The 18,335-nt window shown below is 39.1% G+C and overlaps 1 protein-coding gene and 1 long non-coding RNA gene across 3 annotated transcripts in view; one reads left to right on the forward strand and one right to left on the reverse strand.

Moving 5' to 3' along the window:
• The window catches only part of adgrb1a (adhesion G protein-coupled receptor B1a), a 169,598-nt gene that overhangs the window by 38,087 nt on the left and 113,176 nt on the right, over positions 1–18,335 (reverse strand). For both annotated transcript variants that reach the window (XM_044359261.1, XM_044359259.1), the window contains 2 exons: positions 18,217–18,260; positions 7,046–7,172 (listed from right to left, as the gene is read on the reverse strand). In XM_044359261.1, coding sequence (XP_044215196.1) covers positions 7,046–7,172; positions 18,217–18,260 — 171 coding nt within the window. The remainder of the gene's footprint in view (positions 1–7,045; positions 7,173–18,216; positions 18,261–18,335) is intronic.
• Positions 1,026–3,216, forward strand: LOC122987388. Its single transcript, XR_006404485.1, has 3 exons — positions 1,026–1,159; positions 1,526–1,720; positions 1,845–3,216. It is a non-coding gene; the product is annotated as an uncharacterized LOC122987388 (long non-coding RNA).

Here is an 18,335-nt window from a genome sequence, read left to right on the forward strand (position 1 = left end):
TGCAGCTGATCACACTGTCTGAGTGGAGACAGATTAGTGATTAAACTCAAGCATATCACTCCCAAATTTTATATTTAACTTGTTTTCTGATTCACCATCTAGTTAAATATCTGTTAACTGTTATGTTGGTCTGATCAACAAAAGAACCACAAACAAAAATAGATAGGAAATAGAACCCTTCTTCTATAGATTCTTGCTGGAAGACCCGACAACACTTGTTGCCACAGCGGATACCAACCCCAATCCTGAACAGTGGGTTGAACAGAGATGGTATGCGGGTGGTGGCAGACTGGCAGTTGAATAAAATCATGTGGCTAATAAACAGGTTTTGTAGTTGGAAGAAGTCATCTCAAGATAGTTATATGTAGCATTCAGTGCGAAACCCAAAATACTCCCAAACAGGAGCATTTTTCTTTCTTATTAGTCCTGTAATTTCATCCCCATCACTCGCAGTCGCTATCTTTCTCTGCCTGTTCCACCAATAGAAACTGACCTCTGGTGGCGCGTGCTGTGCACTACAATGCATCATCTCAATACAGCATGTCCATATCAGTTCAATAGAAAGAGGAGCATTTGTATGTATTTTTGATGGTATTAAAAATCATACCTTTTGGGATTTCTAAATACCCTGTTATACAATATAATACCTTGATACCACCCAAGCCTACTGGCTAGCTAACCTTTCTTACAAATTGAATGTTTCCCAAAGAGAAAGAGTTAAGGAGGCAGTGGGAAGAAGCTGTAAGATGGAAAGGTTTTCCCACCAGTGAGTCCTACGTGCTCTGCGGTAAGGACTTTGACAGGACAGGTCATATTGTCAGGATTAGAGATGGAGCTAAACCATCTCTCTTCAGTTTCCCAACTCATCTCCAAAGAGCGGTGTATCACTAGGCTATAAGGATGTGATAGCTGGTCAATGTTACACTTTGCTGAAAATGTTTTGTTTTTGTTTTTCTGTTCTTTCTGAATGTTTAGGAATCAATTATAAATTGTACATTACACTGTGGTATACTTAAACCTGTTCAAGTTGTTTGTATTTTTTTTTCTTTCACTTTAGCCAGTGGTAACCAGGACAACACAAGCCTCAAGGAAGGCTGAAGAGAGCCTGTCAGTGGACTGTTCTCTGTATTTCCAAGAGACTGAACCTCTGCCTAATGCTGTGAGTATTTGTACCAGCTATGCCCCAAACAACTGTGAGCATCATGGCCCTGGTCATATTCAAACCTCTCTCTCACTTGCTTTTTCTCTCTCTCTCTCTCACTCGCTCTCTGCAACTCTTTTCAGATACACTCACACATACGCAGGCGCACACATGCACACATTGAAACATGCTGGTGTTGAATATGTGTCACTGACACACACACACACTCAAACCCACAGTGCTGGCAGTGGAATTGAGGGGTCATGAGATCAAGTAGGTGGGCCAGCTGATAGTAAATTGTGCTAGCTATGCACCAAACAGCTGTGACTGTGAGACATGTGATATAAACATGACTCAAAACATTTTCATCCTTCTTTCTACTAGTACAACTCCTATGTACTGCCTGCATCTTCCACTGGTTTAAAGACCAGCATCAGTGAAACCTTGACTAGGGTGGATAGTCTGGAGCATGAGATGAGGAACCTGAAGGACCCAGAACAGAGGGCAAAGAACATGGTGCGTGGTCTTCTGGAGGATCTGAGGGGGAAGAGCTGAAAGAGAGGCTTGATATCTACTCAGGTACAATAAAAATAAAGCTTTATGTAGGCTATACCTTTATGTCTACACTTTCTCATCTTTGTTAGACTTCCTAGTTATTATTTCAAGGGCACTCATTAATTAGTCTGTGCTAACTGAATTTCAGATCTTCCGATAGACCTCCTGTCAAACCAGGGCCATGTGTACACAAAAGACCAGAGGGAGTGTGCCCTCACTCTCCACGTACATGGTCCAAAAGATTTATAAATTATCTTTTCAAAGAAGTCTTTGTCATCTGAAAAGAGCAAATATCTGCATTAAGTGTGTGTGTTGGGGGGGGTGGGGTGTTTAGCGGCCTGGAATAACAGTCCCTCTGCAGGCCAGTTCCAGGCCATTTTCCGCTGTCTCATGATCCGATACGGTGTCTCTCCAAGCACTTCAGGCAACGTGGCAGCACAGGATGAGACCGTGTCCCTGTCTGCTGTTGAGATATCCTCTGCAGCAGAAGAAACTGAATAGCTTCCATCACCTTTTTGTTAACATCTATGCAATTGTGTGTGACCATAGCTACCTACCAACCCGCTTTGGTGGCCTTGCGGACAATGCCCTTGTGTACATATCAGGGGTTGTCCTTCGACAGATTTTGAGAAAGTTGTCCTGTGATGTGTGCTGTCCTAGCTTGGTGACAGATGCTGTAACGGCACCATTTGATCAGAGCTACCACTTGCTTACACTGCGAAACAAAGGAGAGCTGATGATTCCTTCTGAAGGTACAGTGAAGGTGGTCAGATCAGCTGAACGATTTATTCACCAGTCATCGTTGGGGCAAGCCGTCAGAGTGTCCTTGTCTGATTTACTATTTTTATTTCATTATTTACTATATTATACTACATATAGGCTACTATTTACTATACTACACCTTACCATACTTACAGGCTATTAATTAGGGCTGTCACATATTGCAGTACCATGCTACAGACAAGCCAACCACGGTGGATGGCAAGCAACCGCCAAACCACGCTATGTCCCCTTTTTTTCTTTTTTCATGAGGCTAGGCCCTTCCTGTTTTACACTTCAGTGCGTATGTATTGAATTTTTGGCGGCTCCCCGAGTTCAGTCTGTCTCCGACGGCTCCCACAGTTCGGCCTGGTGGCTCCTGAGGATCCTGCCCGCCAGCTAACCTGGCGTCTAGCCCTCATAACAGAGCCAGGCTAAGGGTGAACTGACTGGCGGTCGGTGCTGATGCTCATTAAAAACGTGTATAGACATGTTAAAAACACGTCTGTAAGAATATTCTGTCTCCATTATGTGTTTAAATTCTCCCAGGTAACTACGAGGCCATGAAGGTAGTCATTTAACCTGTGAGGTAGTCCAGCCAGACTCCATTCATAAATCCCAGGTTTAAGGGGACTCGGCTGTAGGTCTGTACTATACTGTATAACTGCACAATATACACAACATTATTATATTTGCATTATATGTATATCTACTATGCTATTATTATTTTATTTTAACATATTATACTATTATATTATTATACCAATCACTATTTAATTTACTATTTTTATTTTATTATTTACTATATTATACTACTATTACACTAGATATAGGCCTACTAGTTACAATTATTAATCGAGTATATTATTATCATTATATTACCACCACTGCTGTACTGTACTGTATATTGTTGTGCTACTACTACATCCCACTTCATACTATACACTTTAAACTTATAGTCCATACTATTTATACTGTACTATATTTTTCTATTTTTACCATGTCATGTAAATTTGTTATACTGCTTTACCATCTGAATTTCCCCTCTGGGGATCAATAAAGGCATATCTCATTTTATCTTTTAATTGTGTTTGTCTGTGACTGTCTGTCTTGGAGTATATCTGTATCCTTTCACTACTATAAAAAATATAGAAAGTAGACTGACTGCTAGTGTCTCACTATTTGATTTGTATTTGCCAATTTTGTTCCATTTTTCTCACTGATCATAAACCCTTCAATATTAAAAACTCATTGAAATTGTTTGAGAAACGTTAACGTTATAGTGCCTTTTATCCAGAAAAAATGCAGCTCCACCATTTACTACAGTACATCTGTTTACAGGCCAGTCTTGCCCGGACCAATATGGCTGGTTGACGTGTATGGTTGATGTATCACAGCAACAGGCTGAAGCTATGAGTCTTTCCTACTTAGAAATTCCACAGAAGCAGAGCATAAGATGTCGGCCCCTTATGACCCCATTGGTAAAGGCAATTTAGTTAAACTAGACCTGAAACAATTAGTCAATTAATAATTGATTATCCGATTAACCAAAAAATTAACCAGAAACTATAATAATCAACAAATCCTTTAAGAAATCCTTTAAAACCTTTAAAGCAATAAAGCCAAACATTTGGTGGCTCCAGCTTCTAAAATGTGTGACTGAGCTTCTTTTCTTTGTCTAATGTGATGGGAAGATGAAAACTAGTTTAAGACTGTTGGTCAGACAAAACAAGCTGTCACCTTCAGCTGCAGGAAATTGTGGTGGACATTTTAGACCAAATAATGAATTGATTAATTCAGAAAATAATTAAATAATAATAATAAAATAATAAAAGGTTAATGGACAAGGAGAATAATCATTATAGATCAAACCATGGAACTATTAATTGAAAGGTAATCAAAAGATTAATTGAAAATGAAAATAATCTTTAGTTGCGGCCCAAACTAATTTGTTGGGAACAGACATCACTTCAGCACAATATCAAATGAGATGAGCAGAACTTTAAGGCTGGCCCTGCATGATTACCTCTCTCTTCTAATCATGGCAAACATTTACATGAGGCATATTCCTAAATGAATCGTATGGTGATTATTTTTGTTATCACTTAGTTTTACTTTCTCTATCAATCGATTAATTATTTGGTCTATAAAATGTGAGATTCAAAAATGCCCACCACCATTTCCTAAAGCCCCATATAATGTCATCAGATTACTTGTATTGTCTGACTAATGGTCCTAAACCTGAAAACATTCAGTTTATGATGATATAAAACAAAGAAAAGCAGTTAATTCATGTACTTTAAAGGATTGTTTGTTTTTGCTCCATAGCCAGCAGTGTTTGCTGTTCCTGCTGCTGTCAGTGATGCTGGTGAAGCTGCTCAGTGTGTCAGCTTGCAGCTTGTCAAGGTGTAACCCCCCCACCACCCCCCACCTCCCTCAGCCACAGCTAGAGCCCTGCCTAGACAACACTACCTCTGGGATGAGGAGGAATGTTATGGCTGTGACCAAGGACCATTAAGCCTAAAAATAGTCAAGAATCATGTCAAAAACACATCATACATTAGACAGACAGCATGTGTGTTAAAATCACTATTGTAACTGTGGCTGTCCAATGGTACAAACAGCAATTCATAATGATACGAAGCAACTAACCAGCTATAACCATTATTAGTGTGATTATCTTTTACTGGCAACTGACTCAAAGCAACACTTCAACAGTTTGGGAATTCTCTCTTTTCAAGAGTAAAATGAGAAGATCAATACCAAGCTAATGTGTGTGCATTAAGCTGGAGTCAGGATGAGGTTAGCCTAGTTTAGCATTAAGACTGGAAACTGCTTGCCTGGCTTGTCCAATAGAAATGTGACTGAAGCTAAAGCTCAAACAAAAATGTAAAAACATCCATTTGTGAGTTCAGGGGATGTTGCATTGTGGAACCATTTCTTGGCTAACAACAGCTGGGCACAGTGACTGTGTGCGGCCCCTCAGAGTCTTGTCATCACAGTGAAGTTGTCAGTACCATCACCACTGGTGCACAGAAATATCAAAAGCTATGCTCATCAACTACAGCCACCCGTGCTTTAGCTGGAGACGCTGCACAGATATACTGTTGTTTGTCAAGAAATAGTTCCAACAAGTAACTCTTCATAAAACCACAAATTGACATTTATGATTGTGTACAGATAAACGAACAAGATACAAATGTTAATCAGTGAGGTTTAGAGGTGTAGACAGACATTTTTATGTACCATGGACAGAGCCATGCTAGCTGTTTCCCCCCTGCTTCCAGTCTTTATGCTATGCTAAGCTAACCACGTCCAGCTTCTTCACACATAAACATATTTTCCAAAACTCTTCCTGTAAAATTGTCATCGACCAAGTCTCAGTCAGCCGACTAATATATTGATCAACTGATCATTTCAGCACTGAGACAACAAAGCACCGATGGAACACACGACTGCAGCCTCTCAGCATGAGGACAACAACCACGTTCAATACCGAAACCTTCGCTCACATCCCTCACATCACGCTCGTCTGTTTTTTAATCACAACCACGTGAACAAACAGAGACATATACTGTATGTTTGACTCAAGCTGAAAACAGTTTCATTCGTTTAAACCACAGCAGCTTCCTCTGGCCTATAGCCTTCCTTCTGGGCCGAGCAGGCAGCAGGATGAACAGCACGCTGCCTCCTATGTCTTTAAGAAAGCCTCGTTGCCCATGCTGTTACCAGGGCAACTAGTGAACAAACTGCTTCCGAGGCAATTTCCAGTCTAATAATAACTAATCGCACTGAATGAAAATTCCCCACAAAGACACTGCCCTTTTCCCCACAGAAACTGGGGCAGCTTTGAGTCACTGGGATTCTGCTGTGGCTGCCTGCATGGCTCCCTGTGTCCAGCTGCAGACTACATTGCGAGGGGAATTGTGCTCTGTATCCAGCTGTAGCTCCCGAGTGTTATTAAAATGTTTTTCATTTTTTCTCACATTAATGGATCGCCATGCAGCACCTTCTCCACTGGGCCTGGTAACCATGGAGACACCATTGACAGTCAAATATGTTAAAATATGCTAATATGAACATCATTTGTTGGTGTTCACATGGAATAAGAAAAGCAGAGGAGGAGGAGGGGGGTGCATGCAGGTATGATCATATAATATAACATGATCTCACTCACCATGTCATGTATGAATATCAGTACATCTGAGCCTGTGTATTCAATACACAGGTTAGCACACTGCTGCCCTGCCTGTGTGCATTTCCTCTTGAACACATAAACAGCCTGTCTCCTTCTAGGTGCAACGTGAATAAAGAAGCCTCCAAAAAATCATTTTCGTTGGCAAGTCTGCAATTACCTTTTACAGCATGGTTTTGGCATGTCGAGACAGAGAGAGAGGGAAGGGGGGGGGGGGGGGTGGGAGAGAGGGAGGATCTGTTGATATGTAATGACAATGACGCCCTTTGGAAGAAAAAAAAAAAAAAAAAAAAGAACACAGCTGATGCATTCACACACACAAAAAACCCAACAAAAAAAACACCGTCTCCGCTACCTTTAACGTCAACGAAGTCAAGGGAGGTTGTCGGACTTACCATTTCGGGATTTAGCCGTGCTAAAATGGCGAAGGTGGACAGTCTGTCACACACGCATTTGGTTCTGAATGAGTCGACTAGCACGGCTTTGCAGCCCCTGGCAGACCAGGATCCCAGCAGAGAGGAGCTGCACGGGAGAAGCACACACACACACACACACACACACACACACACACCGGCAGACACACACAGACACACACACACACACACGCACACACACACAGAGAAAGAGAGAGAAGCGATGCGGTGAATATAGAGGCAGCGCCGGCAAAAAGGCAAAAGAAAGCGGTTCAGATCCCGCCGCGTTACACCGGCTATTTAATCCACTTTACATCTCCGCCGGTCGCAGAAGGCGCAGAGAGTGAAGTGAAGGCGGTGATGAGGAGGCTGTGAGGCGGCGTGCTGCGGGTCTCTGCCTGGACACATCACACCAACACACTGCAAACCCCAAAGCCCCACTTATATCATTATTATTATTATCATTATTATTTATTATTATTTATTTATTATTATATTATTATTATTATTGTTATTATGTTGTAATAATATACTAAGCTAGCCTATTTGGTGTTAAAAATAATTACGACATCAAATGTATAAATATCCATTATCCATAATTACTATCAGTATTAACACATTTTTTGTAATAATAATAATAATATAATAATTCATAATAATCACCATTTGTAATTACCATTTGTAAGCCTATTAAAGAAAGTGGAGTTTGTAATGTGTGTTTCCATGGTAACAACCAATCACATCCGCTGACAACTGACAATAGATCATATCAAAGTACACCACAGGTGTAATTAATAACATTAATAATGGCTGCACTCTGTTTGGGTTTACAGTGTTCTGGTATTAAGCATGCTGACTCACTGACATGACTTACTGTCTGAGACACTGAAACTTAAACATTGTTATTCATTACACCTGTGCTTTTCCTGTTTTGACAAGTCACAATGTCTGCAATGAAAAAGCTAAAGAGGTCTGGCTTTGTTTACAATGCTGTGGAGCTTTCATAAAGAGGAAAAAAAACAATTTAGAGACATTTGCAAGTCCTTGGAACTATTTTTATTTCTCCTGCTGTGACTCTGAATGTTCTTGTAAAAAAAAAAATCCTTTAAAAAATCTTCAGTGGTTGCTCAGTTTTTTAAGGATTACAAAGAATATGAAAAACTTAGACCTACACTGTGTACAGATTGCATGTAACAATGAATATATTCTGACCATATACGGGTATGTATATGTACGTGGGTATGTTGTGTTATTTTTAAGTATTCTTCAAATGTAAGCATGAGTAGTAAAGCACTTAATTTTTGAGTGTGGTGGAAATTAAAGACACGGATGACTTCTTTGAAAAAAATATATTTTACTTACTTTCACATATATTGTATGGCAACCCATTTGTGCCAGGAAATAAATGGAGGGAACAGATGAAAAGTCAGGAATAATAGAAATACTGATAATAAGTCAAATTTTATGACACAAGTTTGACAAGTATTTTCTAAATTTTACACTCACTAAGTCAAAATGATGAGATGTTATTGACAGAGTCATAAGATTATATAATTATGACTTTTTGACTGTTCCTGTTGCATTATTTTGACTTAAAAAGCCAACATTTTGACTGAACATCTCTATCATTTGTTTTCTAACCTTCCCAGCATTTCTAGTAGAAATAGACTTCCACAGTTTCTAAATTTGACATTGGCAGTAGAGTTCTAAAGACACATATTGATTTGTCTGAGCACTATCATTTCCTGTACAAAACGGCAACACATACATCATTTTATTGTACTAGGTAGTGAACTATCACAGTTAGTACATGGCGTATCTTTATAGTATTAGTAGATAGTGTGGAACTGGGATGTCGGACATTCTTCCGCAACCAATCAAGCAACACTTAACATAATCAAGCTGAAAGCCACAGATAAAGCAACAATCAAATTGTTAATAACACTGACTAAATTATAACAATATGTAGTCAGTCATCGTTTATGGTTTCCTCTTGGTACACAGAATGTCAGTAATGTAAACTGGTTTCAAAGTGTTGTTTGTGAATCAAAGCAGTTTGACGTACTGTTGCTGTAGGCTTTGGTACTTTGACACCTTTGGCAATTAGACAGCAAAAATCCATTTGACTAGGCTCCTGACACAGACTGGCCTTGTATTACCGTGCTTCAGCGCACACAGAAATTAAGCAAATAAGTCAAATTGATGAAAAAGCAACCAAGTGTTATTAATTAACAACAAGCAGCAACAGGCAACAGACTTAAATTCTCCTCGCACAAATTTACATCCACTTGATTGACTTGAATTTACATCGACTTGATTGAGCAGCACGCGGGTTCTGACTAAAACTTGTACTCCAGCCATGGAATCCAAATTAATTTGTCAGGCACTGACAATAGCAAGCATTTGAAATGTCAATCATCACGCTGCATTTTTGAAAGACGTTCAGAGAGATCTATAGACTGAATTCAGCCCTCACATAGACCAATCGAATGAAGGACAGCACAAGATGCCAATCTTTTATGTAAATGTCTTTACTGTTACACACATGAGTCAGAAATACATTTCTATATAACGGTATAACTGGCTTCATAGGGCTGTGCTCATGGGATTATTCCAAAAATGATTATACATAATTTATACTTACAATTTATCATTTTTCATATTTGGCAAAACATGACCTAAAGGAACACTGCCCCCCCCCCCCCCCCCCTCTTCACTGGTCCATTTTGCTCATGAGCATCCACAACCTGCTGGCTTACAACACTGCATCATCTGAACCCCAATGTCTACTCACTGGATACATAAGCGTATCTCTATCTTTACATGGCAGGTCTACGGTTTACGAAAGCAGCTCGTGTGGAATTCCCTTGTATGAATATAATGCCTATAGTTATTGAAAAATTGCATGTACTTAATATTTAACAATACATTTCATAAGTTAGTGACTTAGTCTTAAGAGCAAAACTCTGAAGCAGGAGATGGACCGCCACAGTTTTCCCTTTTAACATTCACAAAACAGGTAAAGTAGCCTGTCGTGTTGTCATCAGTATGCCTGTAAAGCACAAAAACTGTTGGCAAAACGACTCTTAACCATAAGCTGAATGTTGCTGCTGTGAAGACTGAAATGCGTCAGAGTGGACATTTGATCCCAGCCAAGAATTTTAGAAATTATGTTTATATCTGGCAATTCTGCTCCTCATGATTTATGACCAGTTCCAACGCACAGTACCAATGAAGGAAGTAGTGTGTTCTTTATGCATTGAGGCAAAAAGTAAAATTGTGGGTTAGGGTCAGGTGAAGTGTGTCTGACTTTCATGCAGGAGAACAGAGTTTGTGTTCCGTCAAAAAGAAATGAAGCTTCATCTTTTTATTACCTGTGACCATGATCTTTCCCACACCTTAACCAAATGTTTTAGTTGCCTAACGCTAATCTTAACCATGTTGTTAATGTCATGCACAGATATTATAGAAAGAAAGAAAGAAAGAAAGAATTTAAAAAATGTTGGCATTGAAAATATGAGTATGTAATCCATGGTTTTGCAGAATCATCCATTCATGATGTTACTGTCTGGCAATAGGGTTGTTTGAGCTACTATGGCAACACGCTGCAGCTGCGTTAACCTTTTCCACAAACTTCAGACAGTTATAAATACAGACCAGTGACAAATCCTAATATGTGGAACTCCACTCGGGGGATGAACTGCATTCTTGTGAAATTTATTTTCTCATTTAGTGTTTTGATGAAGGTGGTGGAGACTAGTGCTGTCATGTCAGTATGTCACCAAAAAGCAGCAGGTCTACAGTCCGCTCCTTCCACTGCACTGCTTGATGTACAACAGGCTGTATAACAGCTACAGCCTCAACAATATTAAAGGGTGACGAGGGCAGCAGGTGACCTTTGTTAATGATGGTTTAGCACAAGAATATTTAACTGTCACACCCTCAAACATCAGTTGGTTTCTTAGTTCATACACATAAATGTAGTCTTCAGAGTGTGTGTGTTTGTGTGTGAATGTAGGGTGTGTGTGTTTGTGTTAGCCCCAGGAGGTGGCTCAGTGCTGACATTAGCACATCACCTCCAACAGAAATCCAATATATTAGGACTCAGTGCAGTTCCTCTGTATGGCTGACGTGATTAGGCCTCTCTCTGAGCCACACAGTGGCCTGCGGACAGTCTTGCCCCACCATTTAAGTGGATAATTTAGGTGCTGGTCCAGCAGCCCTGCATGGAAGAATGTCCTCTGCCAAGAACAGGCCACATGGATGAAAAGCAGTCTGCCAGCACTGAGGAAATATATAATCACGTGCTGTTATGCAGAAAGCTAGGGAGGGGGATTCCTGCACAAGATTCTCTGCTTACAGGGATGATCTATGATACAACAAAATTCAAATATTATTATCTTGGACAGTTCAACCAATATCTGGACTCAAATATATATATTTTGACAAACAATGTCTTGAACTAAATTAGCCCTATTTGTAGCACTGTTAGCATGCAGCCTTACACTGGCATCTTAACATTGCATTCAATTTTAGATTTAGTTTAAAGGAGCACTCCACCCATTTTACATGAAGATCAGTTGATTAGTCATGGGGAGTACAACACAGCCAATAACCCTGATGAATATCATCAGGGTTATTATTGTAGCCATGATGACGAAGGTGGTCTAACTTTAACGAGGTAGTACCTTTAACCCACATCACATGTTTCTCTAACCTTAAAGTGATCATTTTAACCCAAACCATGGTCTTTCCCTAAACCTAACCAAGTGTTTTTTATGCCTAAACCTAACCAACCTCAACCACAGCGTTGTCACATCATAAAACATCATTATTTTTGAACAGTGATTTCTAATGGTTTGGGAAAACCCAGACAAATGTTGTTGTCTTGCCAATTATTGCTGATTAGAAGATTAGAATATGCTCCTATGTGTCGTTTGGGAGTCACATGGTCAAATGACATATTTGGTCATTTAATTTGGAGGACTTGTTGGTTTACAGCTTGTTGCGCTGTCCAGTTAATGCATGTTTAAGAATGAAATGATTTAATCTCTAAACTTGTAACAAAGCTGCTATTTACACATTACACCTATATCAAAGGCAGTTATGTCCTGGCTTAGGTGAGTGCTTTCTAAATGAGAGGATGCATCAGTAAAGCACATGGATAGATAAGCTAGTACAGCTGAACTGTGGCCAGATACTGTAGCGAACACTTTCAGTAATTAAAACTCTGACACATGACTTTGGTCCATGACTTTCTGTTTCATTCTCAGGGTATTCATCAATGTCCTGTGCTTTAAAACAGCTGGTAGCTGTCAAATGAATTTGAATGAATTAGCATGCTCTGAATATAAATACAGTAGACTGTGAGCAGTCTGCGCCTTACAATAAAGCCTCTCTCTATTCAGAAGTGCTAGTAAACAAACATGGCCCCTGCCAATCAGGGATGGAAATTAGCAGCGGCTACCAGCCAAATGCCAGTGAATTTATGAAGTGGCTGGTGAATTTATTCAACCTACCAGCCATGGTGGCTGAACTGTAACATTACCAGTCAATGGTGAGTCTCTGCTGCAATTCATATCATTTAATTTCAGCATGTGTGTGACTATGACATTACTGTCTGTGCCGCTGTGTGCGTGATGTGAGCCATCGTGTGGCACATGTCCATATCTGACTGGCAAAAAATCAGATATATGAGACTGATCAGAGTCGGTCACCAGTCATGGCCAATCAGCTGGAAACCATCCGTTTTCGAGCGGTGGCCAATCAATCAGTGCATCTCTACAAACAATGGCTTTATTTTAGGGACTAAAAATTTAAAATTGGTGGAGGATCACAAAGCCTCCACAAGTAGGTGATCTGCACTGACAAGGAAAGTCGGCTTCGGAGAAAACGGCTGCAATGACTGAGTGTGAGTGTGTGTGTGTGTGTGGGTATGACTTAAATCACTTTCAGGGACACACCAACTTAAGACCAGTTTATTGGGGATGGTTTGTGACAAAAGCTGTGTCCCCTATTGGTGAAACATTGGTTTTTGGGTCAGTGGTTAAGTTTAGGGTTACAAAATGGTGACTGGTAAAAAAATATGAGTGGGCAGTAAAATTTAGTATCCACCAGCCAAACACACACCAACACAAACTAACTGAGACAGCAAGGTTGCTTTGTGTGATCAGATGTAACACTGATAAGTGGCTGCAGCCTGATAAATATGTCGATGTCAATGTCTAGCCTATGTGCAGCAATGTCTCTATCCTGAAAAAATCTCCTTTCACCTAAACCCTACAGTGCCTCTTTGACTGTATTTGTTTTCTGATATGTATGTTGAACCACCCAAATCTGGATGTTAAGATACAAATTAATAAGCTCTTTTTGACCACAAACCGAATTTAACCAAAATACTGCAGTGCTATACCCTGCAGGCAGCACTTATATCAGGGCCTGCATGATGATGATGGGAAGTGGCAAAATTAGCTATAAACCTGTCATGTATCGCATTATAGAAAATAAATTGCCATCCAAACATACAGAACTGTGTGTTTAAAATTATGGAAAACAAGATGTACCATGGTAATACAGCAGACTGTAATCAACAGCGACACAGTGATCAAACAGCTACTTGCTGACCTCTGGAGGAGGAGAAGTCTGGACAAATCTCATCTTCCATGGAACATACTAGACTTGGCTGCACTTTATACAGGATCACTGAACTCTATGCACTTAATGGATGTTTGCACTTTGGCACTGGTTGCACTTTATTGCTTCATATACTGTATTTGTGTATGTACATATATATATATATATATTACTTAGTCAATAATGCACTGGCTTGACTTTTTCAGTCCAGAACATACAGGGCTAATTTCCAACAATTAGACTGATTAATGGAATTGCAAATAAATGCTGTGTTACAAAACTGTTCCATTTTCTTTAGTACACAGCGAAAAGAATAAAGGAAAGGCAAGTTTTAGGAAGATTGTCCAATTGGTCAAAATTGTTGGCAAGCACTAAACATCAAAATCATCCTCCAGTTTCTTGTGTTGATGATAGGAGGCTTTGTTGAGTCATAATAGTCCAGTATTCAAAGTAGGTAAATCGATATTGTAGTAATAACATATTGTGTGCTTGTAGATCCATGAATGTAAAAAAAAAATACTGCATAGTGTAATTATTGTGTAATTATAGTTATATTTTGGAACTATTTATTTGTAAGTTACTATGTGTTTATCCACTGTGTAGTGATTTCAGTTTACATTTTCACCTTGCTTATGTACACAGAAAGTTGCTGCTAGTTTAACAGTGTGTTATTTTTGTATAAACCCACACTTTAGATTAGATTATATAAATTCATGGGGAAACTAATTTGGTCGCCAGGTAACAGTGACAGGCTAACAAAAGAGACACAACTCAGGCACATCGCAGCACACAACCTATGAAAGACAAACAGCCGTAACAGTAGTAACGCTAACACACAGACTAAGACTTATTCTAAGAGGACATTAGTGTAGTTCAGGAGCCTGCCTAGCCACTTGATCAAAATGTGTTCTCAAGCAGTAACAATCTAACGTTAAGACAATTTAAAGACACATTTGAGCTTCCATACAAAACTGAAACGTTTTTGCATTTAATTTAGAGGTGATGCAAGATTGCAGACTTTCTATTATTCAATACCCTGTTTTAAAAATGTTTCCAGGAAGTTATGCTAACCACTTGGTCAAAAACAACAAACTGTATGCCCTGTGATCAGGGCATCCTAATGTTTGGACATGCTAAGCCTCAGTCTAGCATCTCAACAAATCTGCTGTCTTAAGACATTTGATGCATTTTTACATGCTTGTTTAGTCTTACTGCAGTTGGGGGCGACCAATATGTCCGATGGTTAGGGCAGCATTATTTAATGCAGCCTGTCTTTATTCAAACCCTGTTATTTTTCACTGTATTATTATCATTACAAATATGTTTGACAAAACATGCAAAACCACAAAAGATGAAACAAGTAGATAATACAAAACAAAATCATATCATTCATCACTTCAATGCATAATGTTACAGTGCATGTAAGAGTTTAGCTAGCTCCAGATCCATCACCATTAAGTGATGCAGTTCCAAAGCTATTTAACTCTTAGCTACTGTGCGTAATAGTCATGTGATAGACACATATCTCATTAACAAGCAGACGTCGTGTGTTTTTTAAGAGCTTATCAGGAAAATGGACAAGCAGGACAATATAGTAAAAAGTTTTGTATTCCTATGAAATTGTTGAAATTGTCAGGGCAACAGCAGACTGATACAAAATCCCATGTAGTTCAAGTATTAATTGTACATCAGGTAAGACATAATGTAAACAAAGTTAAGTAATCATGTGAGTGTGAGTGAGAAAGACAGAAAGAAGCTGCTGATGTTCTTGTTATTGATTTCAGGAGATTGAAGTGTGGTGCGGGTGAAGGCACAGGCTGCGTCACAGCTCTTATCAACATGACAAGGACGCCTCCTCAGATTCCAATTTCTCTCCCAAATATTAACTCATTAATCATAGCTGCTGTCCAAGATGGATTTTAATTTTGCATAGAACATGTCTCCCCCAGCCCCAACCCCACACCCCCAGCATCAGGAGATTAGATCCTTTGTCCTTGGTATGTTTTTGTCCTTGTGTCAGTTGTCTCTTTTTCTTGTCAGTAGTGGTGACATTCAGGAGGTGACTAAGGTCAGTATCACTCAAAAACCTTCACAATATCTCAAAGGTAACATTTTCATTAGAGCGTCTTTAGACATTTTATTGAACCAATATGAACAGTAGTGCATGTGGTGTAAATTTTTGTAAAAAACAGCCAATATTTAAATAAAGCTGAGACTCAGATAATACAGTATGAGCACTAATCCATCAGTACAACAAGAGTCAAATCATACTCACCACTCAGTATCTTTTTTTTTTTTTAACAAAAATACCATTTCTGCTTTACTGTTTTTTTTTGAGCAACGTTCAGCTACTATCAATGAATCTCAACACATTCCTGCAGCTGTTCCACAAAAACAAACCTATGAGGAAAGGTTGCAATGGTGCCCTTTGAGTCGCTCAAAGGCTGTTGTATGTGAAATATCTCTGCAGGAAGTGTAATGCTTAATCGCTTAACAGCTTAAAAATGATCAAAAGAATGGCAAAGTAGAACTCACTGAAATTAATCAATGAGTGAGAACAGTATTTCTGTTAAAAAAAAGAAATTAAGAGCAATAGAATGTTTATGCTTTGATTATGTTGATTATGCGCTGTGGAAACAGTATTGTGAATTTATCAGTGTGAGGAATGTTTTGAGTTTGCATTAAAAGCTTGGAAAGATTGGACAAGAGAGAGGATGTTTACTTAAATATGATTAAATATAGACATTAAAGTAATGATCTTAGTAAAGAATTAGTGATAAAAAATTAGAAATAAAAGCCCAGGTTTCTTTCTTTCTTTCTTTTTTTCTCCCAAAATCATCTCTGTCTCTGTATATTTCACTCTTGCTTCAGGTCTATATGTGCCAAGCTAAACCTCCTTTAATCCCTTGACTGAGGCAATGAATGTTCTGCTCTTTTGTCTCTGAAACACAAGTGTACGCACCCATCTAAATGCAAATGTCCAAAGCTGCAATGCAATAAGTCTGCAAAATATTTCCCTCTTTCTTTCTCCCTCTCTCTTTCCCTCACTCAAAGCTCACGCTCTAACACGCACACACTATTTTCTTGTCTTAAACAAATAGGGCACTTAAGAGCAAGAAGCAAATGGGTAGTTCTTTAAATCTGGCCACAAAAGCAGTAGAATTGAACTGTTCAATATGTGTCTTTTTCTCCTCTTGTGTCCTGCCATTCTCACCGCTTTCTCCTTCTCTCTGTCTGTTTCTCTCTCTCTCCCTCAGTAGACTCTGAACTGCTCTCTATCGCACATGTTGATGTGTCTGCGTGGGCTCAGATGGGGAGGAAAGCTGTGAGCGACACTTTTAATTTTCCACATGCTGCATCAGTGTCGTAACAGTGATAGTGTGGGGTTAGCGTTGTCCCAGACAAGAGCTGCCGAGCTGTCCAACACACTCAGCACCTTTCACTGGGGACTGGTGCACTGACTTTGTCAAGATTAAAAACACTGTGGCCAGGACACAGAAGTTACACAGGGAACATTGTGTTTCTAAAATGCCCACTTGGAGAACCAGACACTACATTAGGAGCTCTACACTGAATGTGGTTTGCCAATATTGAAATTAGGATAATTACAAATTGGATCTGGACCACTCAGTGTAAGCACCTCCTGCTAGATATTATGCAGATTGACTGCTTATCTGTGCATAGAAATAACTTGACAATTTGAAGACATTGCTAGATTAAAAAAAAGAAAAAGTTGAGTTGTGATTTGTGTGTGATTAAAACTGTGCGCTATGTTGTTTCGGATGGAAAAATATTCAAAACGTGACTAAAAGTCTAAAGCTTCACTAGTGGCTCTTAGAGGCTGCAGTGTTACAGTGACAATGTTGTTATTTTTACTTTTAAAAGTTACTTTTACCAGTAATGGAAATAAAATGTATTTATCCAGGGAATGGTGCTTGAAAGGCCACTGGGTCATGAAAAGGGTTCATCTTCTACCAGTTGGAATTTGATAGGGAGGCTTTGGTTTGACGGTGGCACTACAAGGATGATCAAGAGATCCCCAAATGAATTAGGATTCATCATCTGGGGAAGATGAATATATATTTCATGGAAATTTAGCCAAACAATATCTTGCTCTGAACCAAAGTGTTGGACGGATGAATGGACTGGTAATATAACTCAAATTTAAAAGCAACTGGCAACATTAATCCAAAACAACAATATTGCCCTTCTTCCATATCATGTCAGTATTTGGTATGAATTCTTCAATGTGTATTTTTGGCTCAATCTATGAGTACTTGTGTATATACTGTATTTTCCCATTCCCATCAAGACAAGCAGTTGTAAGGAAACACGGAACAAGAAATGGCATGAAACAAATTTCAAATGATCGAATATCTCCTCAAAATAGCATCTATTGGCAGATTCAATCCAACAAAATATCAGTAAAAAGATCAGCCTTTAAAGATTCATATCAATCCAGATCAACACATGGCAAGTTTGGATGCATGCATGGTCAAATCAACAATAGTGGATCTTACCTGTCACTCTCATCCCAGGATATACAGGTTTGATTGGTTGTGCCCTAATGGATGGAGAACAGTCATATGATCAATATGAGAAAAACAAAACAAACAACAACAACAAAAAAAACACAATT

This window comes from Thunnus albacares, chromosome 8 (genome assembly GCF_914725855.1).
Source record: "Thunnus albacares chromosome 8, fThuAlb1.1, whole genome shotgun sequence".
Taxonomy (NCBI): domain Eukaryota; kingdom Metazoa; phylum Chordata; class Actinopteri; order Scombriformes; family Scombridae; genus Thunnus; species Thunnus albacares.